The sequence below is a fragment of the Daphnia pulicaria genome, chromosome 4 (assembly GCF_021234035.1).
Source record: "Daphnia pulicaria isolate SC F1-1A chromosome 4, SC_F0-13Bv2, whole genome shotgun sequence".
Classification (NCBI taxonomy): domain Eukaryota; kingdom Metazoa; phylum Arthropoda; class Branchiopoda; order Diplostraca; family Daphniidae; genus Daphnia; species Daphnia pulicaria.
In genome coordinates, this window is record NC_060916.1 from 3,130,087 (window position 1) to 3,156,996 (window position 26,910).

General features: G+C 40.2%; 7 protein-coding genes and 2 long non-coding RNA genes across 9 annotated transcripts; 7 read left to right on the forward strand and 2 right to left on the reverse strand.

The window, feature by feature from the left end:
* Nucleotides 1–287: 287 nt before the first annotated feature.
* LOC124337940 lies at nt 288–961 on the forward strand. The gene is made up of 3 exons (XR_006917585.1): nt 288–381; nt 461–747; nt 828–961. It is a non-coding gene; the product is annotated as an uncharacterized LOC124337940 (long non-coding RNA).
* LOC124337939 (protein Wnt-7b-like) lies at nt 569–6,832 on the reverse strand. Its single transcript, XM_046791948.1, has 6 exons — nt 6,292–6,832; nt 2,973–3,190; nt 1,371–1,735; nt 1,140–1,261; nt 832–1,049; nt 569–723 (listed from the first exon to the last, which is right to left on the reverse strand). Exons 1-6 carry the CDS (start codon nt 6,393–6,395, stop codon nt 569–571), a joined length of 1,182 nt encoding a protein of 393 aa, XP_046647904.1. The 5' UTR covers nt 6,396–6,832.
* Nucleotides 6,833–8,554: 1,722 nt separating this feature from the next.
* Nucleotides 8,555–9,787, reverse strand: LOC124335735 (histone H3-like centromeric protein cnp1). Its single transcript, XM_046789167.1, has 5 exons — nt 9,696–9,787; nt 9,230–9,643; nt 9,012–9,096; nt 8,810–8,921; nt 8,555–8,747 (listed from the first exon to the last, which is right to left on the reverse strand). The coding sequence occupies exons 2-5, from the start codon at nt 9,444–9,446 to the stop codon at nt 8,703–8,705; spliced, it is 459 nt and encodes a 152-aa protein (XP_046645123.1). The 5' UTR covers nt 9,447–9,643; nt 9,696–9,787; the 3' UTR covers nt 8,555–8,702.
* A 79-nt stretch (nt 9,788–9,866) lies between these two features.
* Nucleotides 9,867–12,531, forward strand: LOC124335733 (A-kinase anchor protein 17A-like). Its single transcript, XM_046789165.1, has 9 exons — nt 9,867–10,174; nt 10,252–10,311; nt 10,376–10,617; nt 10,689–10,971; nt 11,036–11,184; nt 11,284–11,446; nt 11,504–11,572; nt 11,637–11,887; nt 11,952–12,531. Exons 1-9 carry the CDS (start codon nt 9,965–9,967, stop codon nt 12,451–12,453), a joined length of 1,929 nt encoding a protein of 642 aa, XP_046645121.1. The 5' UTR covers nt 9,867–9,964; the 3' UTR covers nt 12,454–12,531.
* An 88-nt stretch (nt 12,532–12,619) lies between these two features.
* LOC124335734 (zinc metalloproteinase nas-13-like) lies at nt 12,620–14,349 on the forward strand. The gene is made up of 8 exons (XM_046789166.1): nt 12,620–12,933; nt 13,008–13,120; nt 13,189–13,264; nt 13,333–13,453; nt 13,519–13,703; nt 13,773–13,841; nt 13,920–14,029; nt 14,134–14,349. Exons 1-8 carry the CDS (start codon nt 12,861–12,863, stop codon nt 14,179–14,181), a joined length of 795 nt encoding a protein of 264 aa, XP_046645122.1. The 5' UTR covers nt 12,620–12,860; the 3' UTR covers nt 14,182–14,349.
* A 400-nt stretch (nt 14,350–14,749) lies between these two features.
* On the forward strand, nt 14,750–16,456 carry LOC124335866 (hatching enzyme 1.2-like). The gene is made up of 9 exons (XM_046789358.1): nt 14,750–14,920; nt 15,003–15,085; nt 15,178–15,253; nt 15,341–15,461; nt 15,534–15,730; nt 15,813–15,881; nt 15,959–16,065; nt 16,158–16,208; nt 16,311–16,456. The coding sequence occupies exons 1-9, from the start codon at nt 14,848–14,850 to the stop codon at nt 16,317–16,319; spliced, it is 786 nt and encodes a 261-aa protein (XP_046645314.1). The 5' UTR covers nt 14,750–14,847; the 3' UTR covers nt 16,320–16,456.
* A 654-nt stretch (nt 16,457–17,110) lies between these two features.
* Nucleotides 17,111–18,002, forward strand: LOC124335868 (cuticle protein 18.7-like). Its single transcript, XM_046789360.1, has 2 exons — nt 17,111–17,171; nt 17,237–18,002. Exons 1-2 carry the CDS (start codon nt 17,160–17,162, stop codon nt 17,825–17,827), a joined length of 603 nt encoding a protein of 200 aa, XP_046645316.1. The 5' UTR covers nt 17,111–17,159; the 3' UTR covers nt 17,828–18,002.
* Nucleotides 18,003–18,593: 591 nt separating this feature from the next.
* Nucleotides 18,594–20,215, forward strand: LOC124335867 (hatching enzyme 1.2-like). Its single transcript, XM_046789359.1, has 9 exons — nt 18,594–18,703; nt 18,782–18,864; nt 18,928–19,006; nt 19,096–19,216; nt 19,299–19,504; nt 19,570–19,638; nt 19,736–19,842; nt 19,919–19,973; nt 20,082–20,215. The coding sequence occupies exons 1-8, from the start codon at nt 18,637–18,639 to the stop codon at nt 19,967–19,969; spliced, it is 783 nt and encodes a 260-aa protein (XP_046645315.1). The 5' UTR covers nt 18,594–18,636; the 3' UTR covers nt 19,970–19,973; nt 20,082–20,215.
* Nucleotides 20,216–24,706: 4,491 nt separating this feature from the next.
* LOC124338572 lies at nt 24,707–25,889 on the forward strand. The gene is made up of 3 exons (XR_006917882.1): nt 24,707–24,781; nt 25,250–25,637; nt 25,875–25,889. It is a non-coding gene; the product is annotated as an uncharacterized LOC124338572 (long non-coding RNA).
* Nucleotides 25,890–26,910: the final 1,021 nt, after the last annotated feature.

The window sequence follows — 26,910 nt, forward strand, 5'->3', positions numbered from 1 at the left end:
GTCTTGAATGTTTTGTTTTTTTAATCTTTTTATTTTTATTATTTATCAAGGAAATAACAAAATTCAAAAAAATCGTTCGAAACTCCCTCTCTTTTGGTTTCGGACAGAATTTCGTCTGCTGCAAGATTCAAAAATGGTTTGTTATTGTTTTATTATGTTTCAAGGGAAAAAAAAAGGAAAATCTCAAATTAAAAAATAGAAAGCAGCGAGATTTGGATGACCAGTGAAAACAATGGGAAATGATTCTCAATATTCTTGAACCTCAATACGTCAAGTTGATCGGCACATTCCGAAATGGCACGTCCAAAATACGATGATGAAGCAATTTTTTGAAATCTTAAAATATAACAACATTGGGGGCAATTAATTTCTTCCAACGAGGTCAGTGCAGATGAGTTATTACATTTCGGATACATATTTAAAAAACGACTCTGAATCAATCTCTTGATCATTACTGTAGGCCTACATCCATCATATCAGATTTCAACGTTCCAAGCCCATCAAACACATTATCATAAATTTATCAGTCCTAGATTGTACAGTCTACAAGTGAACAATTCTCTCATTTTTATTTGCAGGTGTACTCTTCGCTCTTGATAGTGCAAGTCTGGCACTTGACTTCGCAGCACCAGTGGAATTTGCAGTTGCACTGATGGGAGACGTGGTTGAACTGGTGGGTGTTGTACCCCCGTCCACAGCAGAGCAGGTTGCAGCCATCAGCACCTATTACAGAATAGAGAGAACAAGGTTTGTAAGCCACCGCTACTTGTTCTCCAGACCATGTACAGCAACTCCTAAATCTCCTTTTATTGATGTTGATTTGCCAGTTACCTGTTGAGGTTCGATTACACCTCCTGCCGACGACACCCAGCGACCCCGTCGACGGGTTCGCCTCGCAGTAGTTTGGCGAAGAGTTGAGAAACACCAGCTCCGAGAGACGGGGCTTGTTGTGCGGCTTCCTACGCAACTGCAGCGTCAACAGTTTGCGTGGCTTGCTGTCGTTGCCGCTGCGACTCTCTTTGGCGACGACGGCCTTGGCTTCACGGTACCTGTCAGCACACATTCAACATCAAAACGAGTCAGCGCTGATGGGCATATCATAATGTGTTTAACAAAACTATTCAAAAACGATGATTTACTGCTTCATCAGGGCATCGCCAATGTCCCTGAAGGCCGGCAATTTCTCCCAACAGGTTTTGAGTGAGCAACTGCCGCTGACTCCGTGGCATTTGCATTCCTTCTTCAACATCGATTTGACAATCTAGATACACACAAATGATAAAGGAACAAAAAAGAAAAGAAGGTTTATATTATAATCATTTCTAGGAAACAGTCTGAATAAAGAAGTGATAAGATATTTTAAGACTCACTTTTCTACCGGCTTTATTATTGTGCAGATTCATCAAGCTCCTATCGTCTCCTTCGGTTTCTCTCGAGTCGGCGAATCGTTTGGCCAGCGAGGCTCCCGATCGGACGTCGGCCGAACAGCCGCCCCATTTCCATCCGTTTCCACCGGCAGCCACAGGACCTCCTCCATTACCTGCGTTGGTATTAGCTCCGTTGGCGGCGTTGCGCGCCCGATGGGACCTGCGCATGGATCTGACCAGGTCCTTGCCGCCCCGTTTGGTCGGATCGCAACCGCAAGAGCTGATAGCTCCTTGGCTGCACGCCTGGGCGATAGCGTACGTCAGGCCGGAGCTCCACACTGCATACAGATAAGCCGCTTCTCGGCTTCCTGTAAGAAAAAGAAACAAAAAGGATCCACGACGGTGGTAATGATAATCAGATCAAAAAGGAGAATCCACCAAACGTTTTTTTTTACATTGGAAAATTGCCATTGGCTGGCGCAAAGGAAAATATAAAGTTGTGGCTTTTATTTTATACAATTTAGATACTGCACAGCACACAGAGTAAGAGCTGAGAGAGAGATATTTTATTTCTTCTTAGAAGACGGCCCAAAAAAGGCGAAAGCGGCGGTATTGTGTGCTGCGTCTAGATTATTTACTCTTGGGTATTTCATTGGACGACCCTATCTGATTCAAAAGGCGAATTCGCAACTTATAGATATGTATGTTCCTCTGCGTCTCCCCGCTGAGCGTCGCCCAGCGTCGTTTCAATCGAGGACGGGCACCGGGACCAGCCAGACTTTCTTCGCCGGGTATGTTATTATGTTATGTTAGATATTTGAATAGAAGAGAAAATTTTTATTTTCTATGCCGAAATAAAACAAAATTCCCCTTTTGGGCTTGACAAATATGGGAGACGATATAATTCATTGCAATTTCGTCTGTTTGTTGATAGGCATTTTTAAATTGCGCAAACATTTTCGGTTGGTTTATTCAAATTCTTTTTCATCCGGTAGAAAATTCTCGGCGACCGTTTCTTTTTCAGCGACGAAAATGTTTTTCACGACGGGCCACCCGCCCAGTTAGATTGGGCGCGGTGTAGACATACGCTATATAATAGTACCGAGCTCTCAGTTGCCATGACCAAACTTGTATTTATTTTTCTTTCTATTTCTCTCGACTGTATGAACCCGAGCCGAGCTGCGGTTTATACTTACCGTGTTTGTCACTCGAGCGTAATACACCGGGAGAGACACAAAACATTTGAATTACATTTCAGCGGTGACCACAGCTATATGGCGGGAGCCTGCCCAGACGTTTCGATTTCTTCTTCCCTCCTTTAGATTGTCCTCATTTACTTAACATAACCCCAAAAAGAAGCCGCAGACTACTATGTCCTTCTACCGCCCGCCCGCCCGTCTTTAAATTATAATTGAACGCCCGGGATTTTTCGGTTAGAAATGTTTTGTCGTTTTGTCTTTCTCTCTGCTGGGCACCGCGTTCGGCGGTTTGTTTTTACACCAATTGAGAAATTTAAAGGGGAAGTCTGAGTAGACGAAATGAGAAGAAATTTGGTTAAAAACGTTTTTCTGTTAGTTTTTTGGTTGTTTTTTTGGTTGTTTTTACCGACAACGACGACGTGACCGAATCCGTTTCGGCTGCCGATGGCCGTGCAATTCCATCGGTGGTACTTGAATTGCTCCTGACACTCGGCTAGTCCCAGTTTGGCTCCGTTGCTGATGGCCACCATGGCGTCGGGCTTGGCGGCGCAGAGCAGCCGCTGCTTGTACGTCAATCCCGGTATCTTGCCGCATATCAGGTCAGCGCTCAAAGCCATCACCGACCTGGGAGAGAAGGCAAAAAAAAAAAAAGAAAAACAAACGACGAATTAACCAAAAAGTCAAATGGAACGATGAAATAAGAAGAAGAAGAAGAATGTCATCAGCCCAACAGCTTTGGGTTCAGAGATACGGTCACGTGAAAGCTTTAAACGTATTTTCTTTTTATGACTCCCGGTACCTCGTAGGTACGTGACCAGGGCCGACACTTCTTTTGTCGCAGGGCTTTTTTTTCCCAGGTGACACCCATCACACACGAAAAAAAACTTTTCAGAAATGTAAAACAAAAAAATTTAGTTTTCTTTTTTCTTTCAGACTCAACGGGATTTCCTGTCACACACACACAACTTGTTGCTCTAAACGTCATTTTATTAGAACCAAAGTCACGTTTGTTTTAATTGCATTTGCCTAGAGTGAGAGAGAACTAGAGAGAAGAGAGAGAAGAATTTCGTGGAATGCCAAGCGCGCGCGCGCGCGCGTTCAAATCACCCGGGCTTTTATCCCTCCCCGCGCGCAGTTTGAATTTATTGGACAGTTCAATCGCGAGGAGGAGATTTCAAATGGGGTTAAGATATAGAGAAGATATATAGAAAAGAATTTATTTTTTGTTTTGTTTCTCGATCGATAATTTAACCAACAACAAAACAAAAAAGCAGATAAAAGAGGAAAGAGAGAAAAAAACAAAACATTGACAGGATGCTGATTGGAGTTTTCTCTTTTATTTTTTTTTTGAAAGAAAACAACAAAAAATCTGGAAGTGAGTGTCGAACGAGAGGGTTGCATTCTAATCAGGTGTGAAATGACTTAGCCCCTAGGCAATTCTAATCATTTTTTCAGGAAACTAAAAAAATAAAAACAAAACAGAAAAAAAGGCCTTTTTTCTTAGCTTCTTTCAAGTTTTTCGACCGCTTGTATTTCTCTCCTTGTAGAGGAATAACCCGAAAAGACTTTAGTGTTATTTCTTTTCTTTTTTTCGAAAGAAACAAGGGAAAAAAACGAAATAAACCCGCACGAACAAGGTAAAAATAACAAGAAGAAAAAAAATGTCTTATTGCTCGCGCACCGACTGATGAGTTGGGCGTGCTCCCCCCATTGGTAAAAAAAAAAAAAAAAACTTAAAAAAAAAGAAAAGAAAAGGATAAAAAAATAAGAGAAGAGGTCAGCCAGCCAAGCTATATTATGTCTCACAGCAGGAGGGGGGTTTTTCTTTTCTCCGACTGTTTGGGAGAGTTGAACCCCCCCTTCTTCAACTCGAAGAAGATAACAGCAGTTCTCACGTCGAGGAGAAAATATAACACCCGAAAAGAAACCAAAAAAAAAAATGTATACGCTTTGATGTGGTCGAAAATTGGTGGTGGTGCTTTACCTGATCAGGTGTACACAGCACGGTTTAGTACGTATATCGCGGGCTCTGTTTGTGATGTTCACATGCACATACAGACACAAAACCCCGCGCTCCGACTGGGTATATAATTTGGTTTCTTTATGTTCGCGTGATGTTCTTTCTCTTCTCATTGGTCACGGTGAAAATAATAATAATAAAACAAAAATCTTAAAAAAGAACTATCAAAAAGGCCATTTTCTATGTTGAAAAAAAAATGACCAACCAACAAAAAAAAATAAGTGATGAAGCGGTTCCTTTTCGGCGGCCTATTCTGTCATCAGTTATATTATACATCCAGGTGGCGTTATATTTCTTCCTTCCTTCCACCCCTCACCAGAAAAGAAAATTTAAAAAAAAGAAGAAATAGTTAAAGAGAAAAGACCGAAGAGGAAATCGATCGGCTCATTAGTCGAACTTGACAACTACTGCGCTCTCTTCGGAGAGGAGCTCTTGGGCTCTTAATGGGACCTCTTACGGTTATATTCCTCTCGTGTTTTGGTGCGGCCCCCCCATTTTTCTTTTTTTCTTTTTTTGTTTCTCCCAATAGGGTCGACCTCCCACTAAGAAACACTGGGCACACAGCTATTTGAGGGTGTTTCGACCGGTGACGATTCGGTTATTTATTGCACGACCGTATAATAACTGCGCCTGATTTTAGTAGTTGCCCTTTGTGTGTCTGCGACTTTTTTTCTTTTTTTTTGGCTGCTGGGCAGGTGTTGTCCGCCTTGTCATGAAGAAAAAGTGAAGAGAGCCGGCCCGTCCTACTGTGTTATTGGGGGGCTCCAACTCCAGTCCAACTCTCGGCAGCAGCAGCAGCGAACAGCAGTTGCCCGTCGACAACTGTCGATTTGATATATCTAATTGAATCCATCCTGAGGGCTGTCCGATCGAATTGGGAAAAGCACTCAAACGAACCATCCGTTCCTCTCTTACATCATCCAAAGAAGGAGATGGAACACACGGCGGGCCGGCCGGCCGACCCGGGTCCTCAACAGTCACGTATAGCATTTGTACACACATAGCGGCAGCAGCCAGTTAGCAGCCAGCCAGCACGCGCCATCATCGAGCGAAAGCGTTCGTCTCTCTCTCCACCGTTTTGGACGACATTGATCACTGATAAACCAGGGCCAGGGCCAGCAGGGGGCCTTCTTCTCCGTCCCATAAACCTTTTCTCTTTCATTTTCTTCGTCTTCTACTTCTACTTCTTGTTTCCCAGTTTTGTTTCCTTTCAAACATTCCCGAAACAAAACAAAAAGACAAAACAAAAAAAAAGGAACGACAAAGTGGAACAACCACCGACGACGACTACCGAGGACTGCTGGGCTATATAGCAGCTCGACCATTAGCGTATGTTAATGAGATTGTGCGTTTGTGTGTGTGTTTTATTTCTTTCTATTCTTATCCGAATCTATACTATATACTACTACTATAAAGCCGGGGCGAAAAACGAGTCGACTTTTTAGCGAGAACAGCGAAAAGATTACAATGATTTATGCTCAGCGCTCGCTGCTGTGGGGCAGGGTTTAATGGCGAAAAATGGTGAGTGTGTGTGTTGAATGTTGTTTTGTTTTTAGTAGTATTAGTTGTAGAGAGGTATTAGCTTTTTGTTCATTCTCCCTAAGGGTTCACTCGTAATAAATAAACGGAGGCGACATGTTTGGATAAAATATGTACATACGTCCAACAGCAAAATAGTTGAACGGGAGAACAATTTTATTTTTACCTGCTGGAAAAAGGTCCGATCGGCGTGATGAGAGAGATGAGCAAGAGGACGTGCCAGTGCCGGGCAAGTGAGAGGAGAGTGGTCGGCCCGAGCTGCGGAGACATGATCCGCCCCCACGCAAAACCATATCACAACCAACCCCCCAAAAAGATTCAAGTGCTCCTTATTTTTCTGACTAATTCCGGGCGGCGATTTTTCCTTTTTCCGGTTTGTTTTTTTCAAATTTCCCTCCACACAATTTTTTTCAAAATTTCAAAAAATTGGCGGGGTACACTCAAAAATTCACGCACTGAAATCAACCCCCAACAACCCAAAATTTCACTGTAAAATCACACCAAGAAATGAAAAATGTTCTAAAAAGAGGAGCCGAGTGAGAGAGAGAGCAAAGTTGATGGTGCGGTGCGGCTAACGTCCTCTTAAGAACTGTGTGTGTTCGGGAGCTAACCCACCGACACTAGACCGACACCTTCTACACCAACACTACCTATAGCTACACACACACACCAGCTGGCTGGCTGACTGCTGCTGCTGCTGCTGCCATCGTCCGACATCACAACTCGCCTTTATATATTCCACCTATTCTCTCTCCTTTAGACTGCTCTGTGTGTGTGTGTGTTATTTCCCTTGGTGAAATCCCTCCTCTCTTTCTCTCTCCATCAGCGAACCCTCCCCATGAGGTAAACCCAAAATGCCGAGTGTGTGTGTGTGTGTATAACCTTCATGGTGCGTTTAGCTGTAGTTGTTGTATGGATATATACATAAAATGTGGTGCCCTGTCACAATTTCTCGTTTGACTGGGTCCCCATCAGCGATGGCCGTTTCGAGACAAAACAAAATAAACTTCTCGTCTTCATTACGCAAAAAAATTCGATGGAAAAAAAAGACGACGCAATCTGTTTCGCTTGTCGCCGGGGCATTTGTATATCCTTTTCCGAGCTGCGCGTATATATCTCGAAATAGGAATTCTGGTTTATTTATTATAGAGAGAAAGAGAGAGACGACACTTTCGACAGCGATAGAGTCTATCTAATATACTTGTAGACACATTGCACTGCCACCCGGGGAATGTCATGATATTTCCTGTGTGTATTTTTATATTCATCAGAACTTGAAATTATTACCACGAGAGAGTCGAGAGCGCTGCGCTAGAGAGAGTTTCTTCTCCTTTTCGACGCAGATGGTGTTCAAATAAAAATGTGGAGTTTATGGCGTTATGCGCGCTGGAAACTTTGGTGTTGCTGGTGGCCGTCGCGCGGGGGTAGGAAATAAATAATTCAACAACAAAAAAAGACTTAGATAATAATCCTCGCGGACATGTTAACCAGCATGTCGAAGAAGGAGAGATTGCGCCCGATACTTTGCAATCAGCGCGTATATAATACGCCGTGTACATATGCGCATAAAACGTTTACCCTCTGCGCTTCCCGGCTGCTGGCTGCTGGCTGCTTCTGGTCAAATCTGGAAGCTTTTTAACTTCCTTGTTTTTCGTGTCTTTTTGTTGTTTTTTTCTTTCTTGGTTTTCTACTTGGATGCGACATTTGCGCGGTAATGGGCGCATTTAATGGATTAGGTGAATGATTCTTCCTAGATTGGGTTTCCCGTTAACCTCAAGGACACATGCGCGTGCACAATTTGGCTCTGTGTACTGGACATGGAAAATGCATGCATGGCGTGATACCGATCCCGCGGTGAAAAGAGGTTACGTACTAGACACATACCAGCATCAGCACCACCATCGCCCCCCAGCCGGAAAAGAAAAAAAAAAAAAAACAAAGTTGCGATGATCTTTAAATCGGTTTGATTTCCACAGTTGGGACGAACCTCCAAAAAATTCGAAGAGGAATTTGAAATGAAATTGACTTTCAAATGAACATGTGGTTTTTGTTTGAATCTCTCTATAGGAAATGCGGGGCGCTGTGTGGAATCGAATCGAGACGAAGAAACGGAATGAAGAAGAAGAAGAAGAAAAATACATTTTTTTTTTCTCAGCACAAAAGTTATGCGTCGTACATTATTCATGGAGACAAGATAATGAATCCCACAAGCAGTCGAGGGGGTATATCTTCCAACGAAACACACGGGTTGAATGCTATTGGTTTTTTGGGTTCAAAGAAATACTTGGACAGTTTTTGCATTATACAACTGGGCACACTTTCATATCTCCATCTAAATGGTCATTCAAGTAAATAAGGGGATATAACACGTATACAGTCAGCCGGGTCAATCGAATTTGAAACCTGAATTCAACACAAGACACCATCAGTTTAAAAAAAAAAATTCAAATTTTGTATTTTTCTCGAGATCAAATTTCAAACATTTAAAAATAATTTAACAAAGTGATTTGAACAGATTTGGTGAATTTGGTGATTAGAAAGATTTTCAAATTGAATTTGAGTGTTGAGAAGTTAAGTTTAAAGATTTCCGCGAATGCGCCTGACCAGCTGAATGTCCTGCACCTAATATTTAAAAAAAAAAGATAATTTAATTAACTCTAAGAAACGAAGAAATAAGTAGATACCATTAGAGTCAGCCGTTTGGCGTTGACCATGGTCCACACTGAATCTTCGAATAACTGAATCACCATGGCTTCGGATGCCACTTGCAGGCATTCCAGCGCCTCGCTCGTAAACCTTAGACGTATAAGTGGACTATGAATTATATATGAATATGTGCTGTTGGGGCTGTTAAGCTCTATAGTATATATTGGGTTACTATTATACCGAAACGCAGAGTTCCCCGTCAATTCTTCGCTGATCTGTTTAATGACTCGCGTAAAAGGCGATCGTGGAATTAATAACCCCGTCCCTATACAAACATCATAAAACACACTGCATTATTAAAAAAAACACAAAACATAATTTTTCTATTCTTAAATGGGAAAATCACGAAGAGAATTTAGAAAGGAATAATGTAGCGTATATATTATATGCCATTATACCTCTTTGATAATGACGAATCTCTTTGAGAGCTTTCGATCCTGGCCTGTAACGTTTCTTGCCAGCAGAGTCACGAAAACTCGAAGATTTCGGCGGAGCTTGCGCCGGGGTTTTAGCTTTAGCCCCCACAATCGAAGCTCTAGACACCACAGTTTGTGACCTTGTAATCGGAAGGTTTGATGCACATGCGCCAGCATTAGATTTTTTCAATCTAGCCATTTTCTTTTCGTTGTTGGATGATATCTCGGTGAAATTCCTGAGCTGTAACCTTCGTTGAATAATGACTTCCACGGCGACTAGATAAACGACCACTAAATGAATTCCCGTCCGTCGCACAGTGTTTTAGCAGATAATAAAGCTGGCGAAGTCTGAGAAAGGAATTTGTTTTTTGTTTCGTCTCCACTCCAGCCGGATGCCTTTACATTAAAATTTCTTCATTCGAATTTCCTGTCTTACTTGATTATTTACCTAATAACGGATTTTTTACTGGACTTGACGCGCAATCCAACTTTCTCATTTTTCTTTTTTCCACTGGTACACGATTTCTCATTTCGTAAAACGCGCCTTGACGGCAGAGCCACCTGTGAGTAGAGTCTGAAATTGCATGTATTGCCTACGTTGGCAATTGGTTTCCTTTGGTAGACGTAAGCAGGAAAGAAATGGAGTAACTTAACGTGTTTTGTTGACGTTCTTAAACGATAGCTTTTTGTACACGAAAGTATTTTGGCTTAGTTAAAATGACATCTATATTTCCCTGTGAAGACTGGAGGGATGCCGTCGTCATCAACACATCTCAGAATTTGTATTTGAAACCACTTGCTTGTGTTAGCATTTCGGTCCAGTTGCCAGCCGACATGCTAAAAACCGCGGGGAAATCCGTCTCCACTTTGGAAATAATGGATAGAATCAAAACGGCCGCAAAACCCGATGAAATCATTGGGATGAAAGTATAGAATTTTCGAAACATTGTTAACAAATACAAACCTTGTATTCCAGAAAAAAAAATGCCATCTATGTTTCTAAGGTATTGAAAAGCACGCTGCAATATGTGCGATTTGAAGCTCACCTTGACAGTAGACATCAGGTAAGAGCAACTTAACTCTACATATGCATCACAAGTTAAATGTAACAACAAACTTACTCTTTAGATAGCAGGAGTTCTTCACCGGCTTGACAGAGGCATCCTAAGATTGAACGGCTTTCCGGAACCACTGAAAATGAGAGCTTGTGAATCCAAACTAATCTACCCATCAAGACATGACTGGGACACATACTTTCAACAAAGCAAAAATATGAATGAGCTCAAACCAGGAGAACGGCCCGATACTGTTCACATCAGTCTGCTGCCATGCCAATGGTTTATGGTCCCTCAGTCAAGAGTTTCAAGCGGGTAATGAATTTCATGTGAAGCAGAAAACATGAAATTGTTTCTTTATTTGGTTTTGAATTCTTCCCCAACAGATTGGAGACAAACTGTTTCAAGATGAAGCCAAGTGAATCTATGCTCAGGGCTGTTTTTGAAGTGTTTGGACCTCTTCGCACTGTTGACATTCCCATGTTGGACCCATACAGGCCAAAAATGGTTTCTAATCCCCCAAATACTTTTGCATTCGGACAAGATGGACTATTTGAAGCATTCATTCAGTACCAGGAGTATGTTGGATTTCTTAAATGTATGACTGCCTTCAGAGGCATGAAACTACTTTACAAAGAAGGGAACAGAGCTTGGACAGCTCTTGTACAGGTGATAGATCCCATCTAAAGGTGAGTAGCATTTACATGGCCTTACTGTGTTACCTCATTTCTAGGTTGACTTTGATCGCACTCGACACCAAAGCGAAAGATCTCTAAAATTCCGGAGGATTGCCAGGGAAAGATTAATCCAGGAAGAAATTGACAAAGAGAGGGCCGACAAAGTTCGAAGGGAACTGGAAAATCTCAAACACGAAGAAAGCAGGTCAGGCTGATAGCCATTAAACAAACAAACAAAAAAAAAAACTCAAAGAGTTATCACAAGACATCGACTGCAACATGACGTTGACGCTTTTCTTCGTAGACGTCAACAGACAGAAGAACGACTGAAAGAGGAAGAGGAGTCCGCCAGAAAGAGAAAGGCTGAAGAGGAGGCCAGGGTCGTGCTCGAGGAGCGCAAGTTGGTGCTTGTCCAAAGAAGGCTGGAGAGTTTACGGTTACTGGACGCGGTTTTCGAGCGGGTTAAGGTATTTTCAATGGGAATAGTTTAACGAAATCATTTTACTTTGAGCACATTTATTCAGGCTGCACTTGAAGAGAAAGAAAGGCGCAAAAAAGACCTTTCCAGGAAGAAAGATAAGTCTTTAAAGAAGGTAACTTGCTAGTTTGATGATTTTATCTTGGAACACTTGATTTCATGACTCATTTTCTTTTAAGGACAAGGAGGCTAGACGTCAATTGAAGCTGGAAGAAGAAGAGCGAAATTTGCGCGCCAAACTACTTAAGAAATACCAGCAGGTTGGGCAGGAGCAACTTGAGGAACAGAGGGAGAGAGTGCGGCACATGCTTCAAACTTCGGCCGTCAAATTGAAAAGTACCGTCAATGTCATGTCTGAGCCCAAAATTGCTGATAAAGTTGCTCCATTTCAAGCGCAAATTCAAGAAAATCTACTTCATGTAACTGATAGGTAAGTTTGTTATTCGCCAAACTTTGGAATTGTGCAAATATTATTAATTTCATTTTAAACGTAGGGCGAATAACGGGCATTTCGTCAGACAAGATCCTTTGATGAATCAACCCATGTCTCAACGCTCAATTCCGGTGCAGCCCATTGATTTTAGGAAAGAATATGACGAACAACACGTCAATCAGCAAAACCACCACCACCGACATTCATCCTTCAACAGGAAACGATATCCACCTCAGGAGTCGTTCCATTCAGCTCCACGCCAAAATCAGAATCGAGGTGATTGGAAACGGAGTCGGTTCGACAACGGTAAAGCGAATTGGGTTTCCCAACTGGATCAAGAGTTGTGGGATGGACCCAACGTAGACAACCAACGGCAAAATGGACGCGGAGGGTACCGAAGAGGAGGTCGAGGTGGAGAATTCCACGCCCGCAGAACACGCGATTTCCCGCCGACGAAAGAAAGATACACAATGAAATCGGAAAGTAGATTTTCAGCTCCTAGTAGCTCAATGTCCGGTGAGAATACGATGGAACCTGCACTAGCCGTTGAGCGACTTACTTGAAAATTGAAAAATGTATTTGTGACATTTCTGGGACATTTCTGGATGACTTTTTCTTGTAATAAACTACGTAGGATTGACTATCGAGTCTTTTTGTTACGTTATGTTTAAAGTTTGTGGCAGGAGCCATATCTTTAGTATCAATTTAGTTTTTTTTTTTTTTTTTAAGCATTTGCTACTTATTTTTGTCATCTGGGCCAAATTAGATAAACTGCTATGTCGTATTTATATTTTCTTTTCAAAGCTACTTAAACAACGATTAATAGTGATGACGTCTAACTATGTCAATACTTGATAAAAAGAAAAGCTAAACATTTTGTTTTGAAAAGTCCAAACCTACAATCAAGCGTCCAGCTTCACACAGCAGTCTTTTTAATCACCCATACAGTTTTGTTTGGATTATAAGAGTCATGTTCTTTCTAACTGCCTTTTGTTTGGTGCTCCATTGCACGGTGCCTTTGATAACATGGGCGAAACCTCTGGGTATGTGACTGAGAAAATTTTGCCAATTATGCTAACATTAAATTTAACCCTTAATAATTATTTTTGTCAGACAGATAAAACAAATGAAATAGAATTTGCCTCGCTAGAATCGACGGATTCCGAACTCAACTTATTCGAAGGAGACATTGCCGGCATTAATGGCCTTGATGTATTAGCTGGCCAAGAGGTTATTCCATTAACATTAGAATTAAAATAGAATTTGTTTACTAACCTAAAGAGATTTGATTGAGATAGCCAAGGAATGCCATAGTGTACGAAAATCTACTTTGGCCCAACGGCATAGTCTATTACAGCATAGCGGACAACTACAGTATACTGGCTAATATTCTTATACATAACACATTTTTAAAAATAATTCAATCCTGTCTTTTCTAACAGCTGCCGTTGAACTCGACATAATTGCTCAAGCGATAAACGAGTACGAGACGAAAAGTTGCATCAGATTTGTACCACGAACGGACCAGCCGGACTATGTTTACATCGAGAAAACTGGCGCCGGGTAATAGAATGAAACATTTCGTCCAACACTAATGAGCACTTATTTTAAAAATGATTTTCTCTCAGATGTTACAGTTATATCGGCCGAATTGGTGTGGCACAGACGGTCTCACTGGACAGCGGCTGCTTAAGCGGTGGGCTTCCAGGTACTGCCATACACGAGCTATTGCATGCCTTGGGTTTCTTTCACGAACAGAGCCGCACTGATCGTGATGATTACGTTATCATCAACTACTCCAACATTCAACCTGGTATAAAATTTTGAATGAAAAGTAATTTAATGCAATTATAATTGAAAAATACTGTTGAACACTCTATAGGTACTGAAGCGAATTTCCTTTCTTATGGTCCTGACGTTATTCAATATCTGGGAGCCTCATACGATTACGGTACATTAAAAACGTTTATCTTTATTTTAATGCGAACCTTTATTTATGTTTCGTGGGATTTTGGCGCTCATTATCAAGGTTCCGTTATGCATTATGGAGCTTACAGCTTTGGTATTGATCCCAGTATTCCGACCATCATTACTCGACAGCCGGGTGTTGAAATCGGGCAGAGAAGAGGATTCAGTGAAGTATAAATTTTTCTTTCAAGTCCTTTCTTTAAAAAAAACACAACAAAAAAACAATTGAGAATTAATCAACACAAAATGCTACTATTTTCTCATTTTGATTTCAGGTGGACTTATTCAAACTGAACGCCCTTTACAAATGCAATGTGGCCTAAAATTATAGCAGTTAAAATGTAGAGCAGCTGGGGTTAATCCAAATTTATTTGACTAATGATATGCACATCACCTTATTATTCCAGCTATTATATAATAAACTTGTTTGTCGCAGTTTTTTTCTTTCTTTTCAATACTGGTTATCAATAAAAAAAAAGATAAATCGTGCGCTGTAACTTGACGGTCGTTCTGGATTGTTATTCTGTAAATAGAGTAAATACGTCTAAAAGTCAACCACGCTCAGTTATCTCGTCCGTCATTCTGTTGTCATCAGTAAGTTTACTCGCACCAGGCTGCAAAACGTTGCTGACTGTTTATGTTTTGACACTTATTGACAGTGACGAACTGACGAGCAATCAAAGTCTATGGCCTATCTTTTTAGCTTTACAAACATGCGCTATAACGATAAAAACCAAGAAAGTATAGGGCTTTGCTTGCATGCTGGACACGACAGTTTTATATGTGGTGCGCACGACACGACAGTTTTATAATTAGGAGGTGGTGCGCACGGCACCAACACGTTTGGTAATAGCTATTCAAAATCGAGGTGTATCACCATTTTGGCTAGAGATTAAAAAATGGAAACAAATAATAAAACATTGATTGGTGGCGAGCGTTTACTATAAAATTCGACCGGTAACCAAATACACTCGTCGAGTCAAGTGAAAATGCAGACACGTCTAGCCACATTCGCTCTTCTTCTTTCTTTGGCAGTCACCCTAGGATGGGCTGGCCCTATAGGTATTATTTTAATTAATTCCATATTTGGTTTTAAGAAAGACAATATTAATTACCGATGAATAAATTTTTTCCCCATAAACAGGAAAGGCCCTTGTCGAAAGGGATCCGGAGTACAACCCGGACCTGTTTGAGGGAGACATTATGGGTGTGTTACCTGGAGACCAGGTAATCGCTAGTTTAAAGCAAATTTATTTTGCAGTTTTGCAGTAATATTATAACGACGTCTTTTTCCTTGTATTTTGTACATCAATGAGCAGCCGAGGAACGCAGTTCGTGATCCCGATTTGCTTTGGCCCAACGGTGTTGTCTACTACACCGTCGGCTTGGGATTCAGTAAGTTTCATTTTAATTCTGTCAATTTTTGCGACTCCCTTATTTTACTTTTAAATCAACGATTTCCTTTGTATTAATTAAACTCAGGTGCCGAAGAACGTGCAACTCTTGACGAGGCCTTCGCTCTCTACGAAGCCAACACCTGCATCACTTTTGTAGAGCGTACGAACCAGAGAGATTACGTCTCCGTTCAAAAGACTGGTGGCGGGTAATAAATTGAATTCTTTTCCATATTTCGTCTAATAATATTCTAACTCTTCTTGGACGTGGCAAAAAAAAGGTGCTACAGCTACGTCGGTAGGATCGGTGGAGCTCAGACTCTCTCACTAGACGCAAGTTGTTTCCGTTGCACAGCCACCGGATGCAAAACGGGAACACCGCAACACGAATTCTTACACGCCCTTGGATTTCATCACGAGCAAAGCCGGTCGGATCGTGATGATTACGTAACTATAAACTACGACAACATTCAGCCTGGTGAGTGAAGAAATAAATTCACTGTCGCATTCAATATAAAGGCTATTCAAATAATTTGTTCAAATTGAATTCGTCGATACAGGCAAGGAAAACAACTTCAAGAGTTATAGCCAATCGGAGATCCAACATTTGGGAGCTCCATATGACTATGGTATTGTGTGATTCAGATTTTCCAAACTTTGAGTTTGATTCAATTTTCTTTGTTTTTGTTTTTTGTGGAAAATTAAGGATCCGTGTTGCACTACTCAGCATACGCTTTCGCCGTTGATCCCAGCATTCCGACTATTATTGTACCGGACGGCGTCTCCATTGGACAGAGAGAAGGATTTAGCGAGGTATATAAAACTTACAAAACCTGCAATCGCAGAAACTGAACCTGCAATCGCCATCAGCGATAACATAAACGCTTTACAATTATTTTTTATAGGTTGATATATTCGAAGTGAACACCTTGTACGAATGCGCTGCTAAAAACCAGGTACTCAAATTATTTTGATTAATAATACAAATTTTTCAAAAGAAGGAACAATAATCAATTGACACATTTATCTTTGTCCTACGTATGTGAAAAAAATCATAGAAAAAATAGGCCGGACCCGGACTCGTTCATCAATCAATCGAATTTCTTTCCCCCTGATTTGTTTAACTGGATTAAACATATGACTTTGCATATCCTAAAGCATAACTTTCATGAGGTTTACAATACACACATATTCTATATCATAACACTATTTGATCACATTTTTGGGCTGCTCGTGTTTTTACTAGTGCGTAGATAGCAATTAAAATTCAAATGAACTGGATCAAATTTAAGTTTGATACTGCTGTTGAGTGAGTTTACTGTGGCCATGTCATTCTCGATTGTCTCCCACAAATTGACACCAATTGAAAGTAATTAAAATTTGCGTTTGCTTTTTTACATCAATCACGATCGCTGGACCATATCTTGGTAGTGGCAAATCGAGGCTTGTTCTTCAAGGATATACCGTGTACTCTCATTACCGTTAACAGCCCGTTGCAAAACGCAGATGAAGGTTAACCATCAGTCATTCAAATTCCACAGCCGCACGGATCAAATATCAAATGGAGGACAGATGGAAAACTAGCCTAAACCACAGTCTTGACTATCTATATAACAATGAATCGTTTTTGTATGAAAAAGTAAAAGTATGCAGAGTGCTGGGACATACAACGCTAAACTCATTTCCTCCTTCCGATAATTTTTTTCCCCTCTGATGCGGAAGAGGACAGCGTTTTTGGTGAAACGCATGACTGTATGCCCACAAGGACTTTAAATTGAAGGTGTTGCAAATCTAACAGCAAGAACAACACAATAAGGTTGCTATAAAAGCCATAGCCTGGCTCATTTCCAAACAATTCAACTCCTTCTCTTTCGCAGCGAACAACATCCAATTTTCAGCGAATCGACATGAATAACTCAGTAACTAATTTTTTTGGTTTTCTTTATCTTATTGCTTCTATTAATTATATGCAATTTCTCCGAAGGTGGCTTCTGTCATATGTTTTATCTTGATAGCAGTCTGTACTGTCTCTGCTCAGTATCCGACCGGTTGGAACTACAGCCCCTTGCTTTCTTATCCCTACACTGCAAAACATTTAGCCGAAGCTCGCACTTCTCATGTCAGCGCCCGAGCCAAACGTAACGTCGAGGACACACCGGAAGTAAAGGCCGCGACAATTGAACATTATCGTGCGTACAATGCCGCAGCTGCCGCAAACGGAGTGATTGCCAACCTACTGCCTGCCCGGTATTCCTCGGTGCCCTGGACCTGGAAAGTTCCTCAACAAGTTCAAGAGACTCCCGAAGTAGCCGCTGCCCGCCAAGCTCATACTGCCGCTCACGCTTTTGCTACCGCCAGTGCTGTTGCTCAGCCGCAGCCTATTCTTCTCGCCAATCAAAATCTGGCGAACTCGGTGGCTTCGGCTACAAACGGACTCATATTGGGTCTACCCAGTTTCTTTCCCCAAGTTAACTGGGGTGCTCCGGCGCAGTTCGTTCAGGACACTCCCGAAGTTCTCGAAGCTAAGCTGGCCTTCTTCCGCGCTTTCTACGAGGCATTTTTTCGGTCTAGTTAAATCTTTTTGACGAACCCTATACATATTTAAATATAAAAAAATAAAATAAAAACCTGTCTCTCTCTGATGAACAACAAAACTAACCTTTTCAACTAACTTCATCTTAAAATGTATAATTCATACTTTGACAGTTTCCGTCTACATAATAGTGAAATAAACACGAAATCTTTTTTAATTACGTTCTTTTCTTTTATCGCATACTCTGGTTTGATCTGGTTGCTAGCAGTTTTTTTTAAGTTTAAGTTATGCCGTAAGGACTAATAACCCGATGTTAACCGCGCATACAGCAGGCTTAAGTAAAACTTAAGTTATTGAACTCCCGGATGCAGCTAAGCGGGATTAAAGACTATTTTAGACCATGTTTCTTATAAAATTCGATATAAAATAGCACACGTCATTTGTTGTCTCGCGTTATCTGGCGAGAAGTCCTTGTTTTGTCCGGATCCATCCGATGATTGTTGACAGCTATAGCGTCGTTGCCGATAAAATTTTGACAGCAACAAGCCAGCCTATTCTTATATTGCATACATACATTGCGTAAAAAAACATTCGATATCCTTGTTGAATTGAAATCCGTTTCCAAATTTTGACGCGAGAATCTAAAATGCACTTCACTGGTGCATGCAGTACAAAAACGTCACGGCTAGGATAGATACCAACGACTTTTGATCATAAGTGTAAGGTAGCATCAAGACGCACTAAAGATAGCCTATGTAATTGCAGCCAATCTATGTTTGGCATTGAACTTTGGTGTCGTATATATAAAATGCGCTGTAAACTACTCGCAGACATTCAGTCAAACATCGAAAATGCTGCGTCTGACTTCCTTCGTTCTCCTCTGCTTTGCAGTTACCTTGGGATGGGCCACTCCTATTGGTAAAATTTAATTAAAAAAATATTAATATTTCAAACAATTTACTAAACAGCTAATATTTTGATTAATCAAATTATTAGGTAAGGCCCTAGGAGAAAGAGATCCGGAGTACAATTTGGACCTGTTTGAAGGAGACATCATGGGTGTTGCCCCAGGGGAACAAGTACAATTTTGGCAATAGAAACGTGACTTTTCGCACTTATAATTATTTTTTTTTCATGGGCAGCCAAGGAGTGCCGTCGTTGATCCCACTTTGCTCTGGCCTAATGGCATTGTTTATTACACCGTAGATGAGCCCGCATTTAGTAAGAACAAATTATCAATTAATCCACTATGAAAGTGTTTGAATTTTATTCTGAAGTAACAGAATATTATTGGTTTTAATTGTGTGTAGCTGCGCAAGAGCTAGCCACCCTTATGGAAGCCTTTGCCATTTATGAAGCAAATTCTTGCATCAGATTTGTCCAGCGTACAACCGAAGAATATTATGTCTCCGTTGAAAAGACTGGTGGCGGGTAGGTCAATATTTTTAACGTAAACTTTCGTATAATCATCAGTTGATTAATATAATGCTCCGTGTGGATCTCGTCAATAAAGATGCTACAGCTACATTGGTAGACGGCCAAGAATTTTGCAGCCACAGACTTTGTCTCTCGACGCAGGCTGCTTCCGTTGCACAGTCTCCGGATGCAAACCAGGAACACCGCAACATGAATTTTTACACGCCCTTGGTTTCTATCACGAGCAGAGCAGGACGGATCGTGATGATTACGTTACTATCAACTACGACAACATTCAGCCTGGTAGCGTAACGCGAATGATGTAATCAACTAAAACGTTTTTAAATATCTGCATACGATATAAATAGGTTATGAAAACAATTTCCAAAGCTACGGCACAGACGTAATCACAGATCAAGGATTTCCTTACGATTACGGTAGGCATAATCAATAACGTGATTGCTATGTATTCGGATCGTGGTATAATTTCACATACTAAATTTTTTTGTATTTAACATGGCAATCAATCCAAAGGATCTGTCATGCACTACTCAGCGTACGCTTTTGCTGTTGATCCTTCCATTCCAACAATTATCGTACCCGACGGAGTTTCAATTGGTCAGCGAGATGGATTTAGTGAAGTAATAAAGCCGCGTTTAGCAATTGGACAGGAATTCTAGCATAAGTAATTAATATTTTTTTCCCTTTTTTCTTTAGCTTGATTTGGCCGAGCTTAATAAACTGTATGGGTGTGCTGCCAAGAAATAAGAAGGTACTGAACTTATTTTGCGCCCAATTTAGTTATAAACTATAAGAAAAAATAAATAAATCAAAAATTTTATCTTATTTTAAACTTAATCGTGAATTGGCATAATTGTAGTTACGAACAAGAGGATCCTTCATTTAGTTAATGGAGAAGAACAAGAAAGACAAGGGTGAAGTTAGCTACTTAATTTTTACAGCTTTTACCAATTAATGTTATATAAGTAGTTAAATACAAATTGGACATATTAATAAATGAACTTCTAATCTCATCACTTCTACTCAACTAATATCGCATGGCTGTTTTAGAGATGATGTTAATTAGATTAGACATGGGTATGGAGAGAGTCTCGCCGTCTCGCCATAGGCTACAGTTGTAAAAATTCGCAATTTTTTTCTCTTCTCGGTGTATATTTTCATATATTTATTATAGGGCTTTTCGACATCTTTTCGACGTCTTTTTAAACATTTGTATCCATCCCGGCAACGCAGCAGTCGTTGGAATTTATCATCTGCTAAAGAGCCTCAGGCATTATGCCCCGCTTTGTCTGACCAACCCGATCCAACCTTCCACCCATCTCACCCCCTCATCTATTCAAAACCCACCAAGACAAAGTGAGGCACAATATGCCTGAGGCTCTCTAGCAGATGGTAAATAGGGTTGGTGCATGAATAAGGGATTCGTTCGAAAAAAATAACATTAGAATCAGTTTTTCACGCTGATTCTCATGGTATTTTTTAATATTTTTAAATTAATAATTCCCTCCCCCCCGTAATCTCACTTCAAAGTTGAGATTAGCTCCCCCCATTTTAAAACGGATCCCACGACATTTTTGGTGGGCGGTCCTTAAAATGGGATGAATTTCCCCCCTTTTCACCCTTTTCGTCTTTCGCCTTTCGGCCCTAAGGGCAAAAGAGGGCAAAAGGGGGGAAAAAGAGCAAACTTCATCCCATTTTAGGGAAAAATGGCGGGGTCCGTTTTGAAGTGGGAGGAGCCTAACTGAACTTTGAACACAGAATACGCTCTGAAGAAATTATTTTAAAAATATAAAAAAAATACCATGAGAATCAGCGTAAAAAACTGATTCTTATGACAGTTTTTTCAATCGAATCCCTTATTCATGCACCAACCCTATTCCAACGACGGCTCAGTTGCCAGATGGAAACAAATGTAAAAAAGATGTCGAACAGCCCTATAGAGTGGTTCGAGGTTGCCATCTTGGATGTTTTTTTCCCCAGTTTGGTGCAACCTCAAACTAAAAAGCATTGGCATTCCTTTTAAATAAATATCTTTAGAATCAGTTTTTAACGTTGATTCTCATGGTATTTTTTTTTATTTTTAAAATAAAAATTTCCCCCTATAATCTCACTTCAAAGTTCAAAGTTGAGATTAGCCCCCACCCCACTTTAAAACGGACCCCACGCCATTTTTGGTGGGCGGCCCTTTAAATGTGATGAATTTTTCTCTCTCCCCCCCCCTTTTTCACCCTATTCGTCTTTCGCCTTTAGGCCCTAAAGGTGGGGGATATAGGAAGCAAGAAAAGGGTGATTTAGATGAAGGTAAATAGTCTGAAAATTCAGGAAATGAGGTGGACAAAAATTATTAATTTTCCAAAAAAAGAACAAAATCGTATGTAGGGGCATGGCCTACTCTATGGTTAAGGCCTGTAGACTTGTATCCACTGCCATGAAGGTTAGAGGCGTGGCCAAATTCCCTAGCCCTGTCCCTGTGAGAGCCAATCAGGCGAAAAATGGAGGTTACAACTTCGCCATCTGGTGTTTTAAGATGTAAATTTCGTTGTAAACTAAATAACAAATTGTTAGATGCCACGAAATGCGTTTTTCCTACTAAGTTCAACAGCAGATGTTGAGGAAAACGATTAAATAGGGTAAAAAGGACATGTGCATAATTCCAGCAGAATTTTTCGAATCAATTATTCCGTGAAACACAACCTCTGTTGTAAACTGCAAATTAAAAATATACTTCCCGATCGAGAATTGAACGCCATGCCGTGGTATGGTGGCTGATTTCGCTATCCATACGGCTACCATTGCTATGAAATGCCCGTAGAAAAACTTAATATATCTAGCTACCTAGCATTCTAACGAGATAGCAGTATTGAACGCCAGATGGCGAAGTTGTACCCTCCATTTTTCGTCCGATTGGCTCTTGCCCGGGGAAAGGATAGGGAATTTGGCAGATCCTCTCGCCTTCATGGGGCAGGATTCAAGTTTACAGGCCTTAACCATTAAGTAGGCCATGGTAGGGGCCAGGAGATAATGGGGAAAACCGAAGGTGTACAAAGTGGGAACAGTCTCCCCTACTAGTGACATGCTTTTTTAGGATATGATTTTTTTCCTTAACGTCCAGGAAAATTATCGATTTTAACCAAAGTTTGGATTTCGTTTGAAATTCACATTATTGACCCGAAATTTCACGTAGATCACAATTTTTTTGTTCAATTTGACTACAGAAAATTTTTTATGGCGCAATAGTTTACTAAAACCATCAATTCTTAAATTTATATCTGTTTTGGGAATATAATATTTGCCACTTTATTTATTAACCCAATCACTGAAATTTTAAACGTTGAATTTCCATTTTGGTATTGCGTATTTGTACCGCGGCATAGTCGAAAAGTATTGTGTAATCGAAACATGTGTATGTCTTCTTGCATGACCATAAATAAATGACCGATGTTTTCGGCTCCGCATTCGCACTTCCGTTACCAGCCACTTCGGAAACAATCCGTATTTTGATGTCAAATCCAATGAAATTTTGAATTTTCCTAAAATATTTTTTTAAACAGAGCAAAGCTGTTGTAATTACTTTTGTACATGACCGCCAAGTACAACAATTTTTACCTCATTTTGTTGAAAACAAAATCCTGAAGTTCAGTGAAATTTGTGCGAGGAACACGTTGTCTTTTGGATCTTCTGCAGATAAGGGTAACTAACAATTCCGGTTGTAATGAGAGAGTTCGTACTGGACATGAGATCTTTGCCGATCTGTTGAAAGAACTTCTCGGATACCCAGTTTCGTGGCATCTCGAACACATTTTTTCTTGTCCTATAAGTTCACTTGTCGACAATCCACATCCCTTGTTTTGGCATATGAGACCCAGTGGTTGCTTGAAGAATTCCTTTTTGATGACTTGTTCAACAAAGGTAGGAAGATGGTACCCAGATGGGCATGACTCCAAGAAATGGTCAACTGCCCCTGTATACCATGTCTCTCTACAGGAACCAAAAAATTTATGTAACCTTTTCCCACTTTTAAAAATATTTGAATCAAATTACCCCTCAACATTTCAGAAAAAGTAGTTTGCTTACTTTCACCTAGAATAGCTTCAAGTTTCTTTTTGTAACGTGTTCTGAGATTATCAGACATCTTAAGGCAATCTGGGAAAAAAAGGACCTATTAGCGTTATATTAGCGCTCAATAAAATGACCCGCACTGGCCAAAAATGGGAAACAATGCAAATTTACAACTGCCGAACTGCCGTTTATGGCCGTCGAGGGAAAGAAAGAGTCGACATTTTAAGTCTTACTACAAGGGGCAAGCCGCTCCACGACGGTTGAGTAGGCACAGCGAGATGCCCCGATTACCCAAAGAGGTCATAACAGATAATTATGATTTAGCGCTCTTAGTCAAATAAAAAAATCCAAGAGGATGACAAAACACAGAGAAAAAGGACAGAATCATTCAAAAACCAACAAAACCCAAAATAAAATATTTAAAAACACAGGGTCAGCCGGTTTTAGATTTGACAGCAGCTGGGCTGCACCCCGCAGACACACATGCAAGTTGGCTAACGGATGGCGCGAACTCGATAGCAGATCGTAGCAAACGGAACAGACCCACAACCAGGTCCAAACAAAAAATTTAAACATAGTGAAAAAAGGGGAAGACACAGGGTTGATTGTTTGATTGGTTGATTGCTAGATCTCAATCGGTTAAAAAAGGCAATAGGAACATAGAAATCCAAATAAGCTTTGTTTGTATTTCTACTAGCAAACGTTTTTTTGTTATTGCAATAATAATTTTGATACGCCAGACGAGCCCAGTTTTCAAATAAAACACGATCACCTTACTAGTTACTACCTCGTTGTATCCTCCTGACATTCTTAGTTATATTCGATCTGCACCACTTCTGGTTTTATTCCTTTATAGAAATAAACGATTATTATTTTATACTTTTATAACAATTATACAACCATTTTTAATTTTTTTAAATTTTTATTTGATTGTATAAAATGCTAGTTGGAACGGATTTAATCGTGGTTTAAAAACTAAAAATAATTTAATACAAAAACAAGGGGAAGAAACAGGTAGGTCTTGCATTATACACAATCCTTCGTCTTTCCATTTCCCCCTTGGGCCAATTGTCAAACTTGAAAAAAACCGTGAAAGTAGTTCTTACTGTTTTTAATACAGCAATTTGGGAAAACCCAAATAAGTGGGTCACTCTTTAAAATAAGTTTAAAATAAAACTGGATAAATAAATTTTAACGGCTTGAACTGATACAAGGACTAATTTCATCTCTACGTCACAATATTGCCAAAACGAGATACAGATATGATGACTTTATTTGTTGGGGAATACCATTGTCCTTCAACTAGCTGGGAATATCCAGATCTTAAGAAAAATCGTATAACTATTGCTGAAAATGAGAAAGTTTTGCACAGGTGTTCTTTGACAGCTGAGTATATAAAGGGCCAACCATTTCGCTTTTTATCAGACGAGACTTGGCTTCAAAAATACGGCGGATCAGTAATATAGAAGAAATAATCAAAAACTTTTCAACATGAACAAGGTATGATTATCAAAAACTTTTACATTTAAACCCATCGTTTGACCATCAAGTGGGCTAAAACTCTGGGGTGTCTTTCCTGATCTTAATCTCAAGGGGGTTTCAAAATATGTTTTCAAGAATTCTTCTGTGCACCAGTGCACGCCAAATTGGCCTGCGTTTACAGAACAAAGAAATCCCCACACCCCCGTTCAGGAGACATTTATGGTTAAATTTGCTTAAAATATGATCAGATTCTAGATTACATTTTTTCAACTCGCCAAGAGAAAGCAAAGAGATAAGAGCTTCTGTTGACTACAGGAGATATTTAAAAAATATATTTTTACGGTTATTTTGAGATTTAGATCTGGAATTCGTGCCGGGATTTAGGCCTTATTGAGTGGTGGATCGATGATGAAATTTTTTTCAGCAAAATTTTATAATTGTTGCGTTATTGTTAACGAGAACTTATAATTTTATCATCACTTACAGGTCATCTTTATTCTTGTTGTCTTCGTTGCCGTTTGCGTACTAATAGTTTCATCGCAGCATCAGTACACGGAAAGCTACCCCGTTATTAGAAATCGCCAAGCCAGATTCATTCGTGACGTTGAATCTCAGAGCGCACTACAGAGAAATAGATTTCCTGGATGGCTTTTTGGTTAATATGTTTTCACGACGAATAATTTATTATTGTTTGCCTGTAACATCGATAAATATCTTGCGGAATTGGAAGACATCGGATTTGTATGTTATGATTTTCCAATATTTTCCCAATATCTGCTTTCGTTATTTATTATTCGATGACTCACTACTAATAGTAACATTTTTTGCTGTATCATATTGTATTTAAGTAATAAAAATACTGCAATGAAACGGAGTACGTTTAATTTTATGTTGGATAAAGACATTATGTTAAGTTAAGTTATGCGAAAAAGTTAAAAAAATGCACATTCTTCAGTTAATCAGTTTCCCGTTGTCCAATTATTGGTTTAATTGCACTGGTATCGATTGGTCTTGATGATCTTTGGTTAAATCTTACAGACATTATGCAGTTTTTGTCACAGGTTACTACTGATATTATATGTAAAACATAACGATCTTCCTTTTTTCCAAGTCCTTTTTGAGATGTTCTGAGCGTTTAACTTGAAACGATTGTTACGCTCGGCCCAGTACAGCCCATAGACCAGGTCTCACAGCTCTCTTCCCTCGACCGTTCCTGTTGCCGTCGTGCCCCGCACTTCCATCGCCATCGCCATCACCATCGTCCACTCGACGTTATCTTACGTCGACTCTTTCGTTTACATTCCTTTTCCTGAATCCAGCCTCTCCAAGATTTCTAGATCATAACACGATGAGCGATCTTTTGACATTGAAAACGCTGTTTACTTTATCATGTTTGCAAAGACATAGATGGTAATATTAGCCAGAATTAAGTTTCAGAACCTAAAAAATTCCGCATCGGCTCGGCTAGGAACTCAAGTATCACTCCGTATACAATCTGCGAAAGACCAAAGGCCTTTTCGAAACTAAAAGCAGTTGTAAAAGTGAAGGTAAACTTCACCAGGCCATCAAAGTTGCTGGCCTTCATTTGGTTGATAATTGTTTGGTATTTCTACTCCTACACAAGGTTTATTGACGCTGCGGTTCAAAAGTACCAAAGATGGTAGGTCATTCATCGACGTTAGGTCTATTGCGTTGAGACCCAGATGCGCAGTATTGTTGCGTATGTTTATGAATTTTTGTACGTTACTATCAGATATTGCAATTGGAATGAATCCTGCAGGGTCGGCTTTGCTGTTCTCTTTCTTGAATTCTTGCAACAGAAGTTGGCTGTCGATGTTTTGGTCGGTAGCAATCGCTTTCCCCTTGCCACACAAAAACTTTTGCCAACCCAATGTAAACAAGTGAAAAAGGTGCATCTGAATGTACGCAGTTTTCATCGTTTTCGTCTTGAGTGGACCCAATAGGGGAAAATATGGAATTCTATAAATCACTGCCAGCAAGTGATGTGATCGTGGTACAGGTATTGAAATCAGATGAGTCGGTTTTGGCTGCTTTAAACCATTCTTCGGTGCAACTTTTTTCGGTGCTTGAGCGGGCTGAACTTGGAGTTTCTTCGACTTTGGCATTTTTGAATACTTGAAAATAGC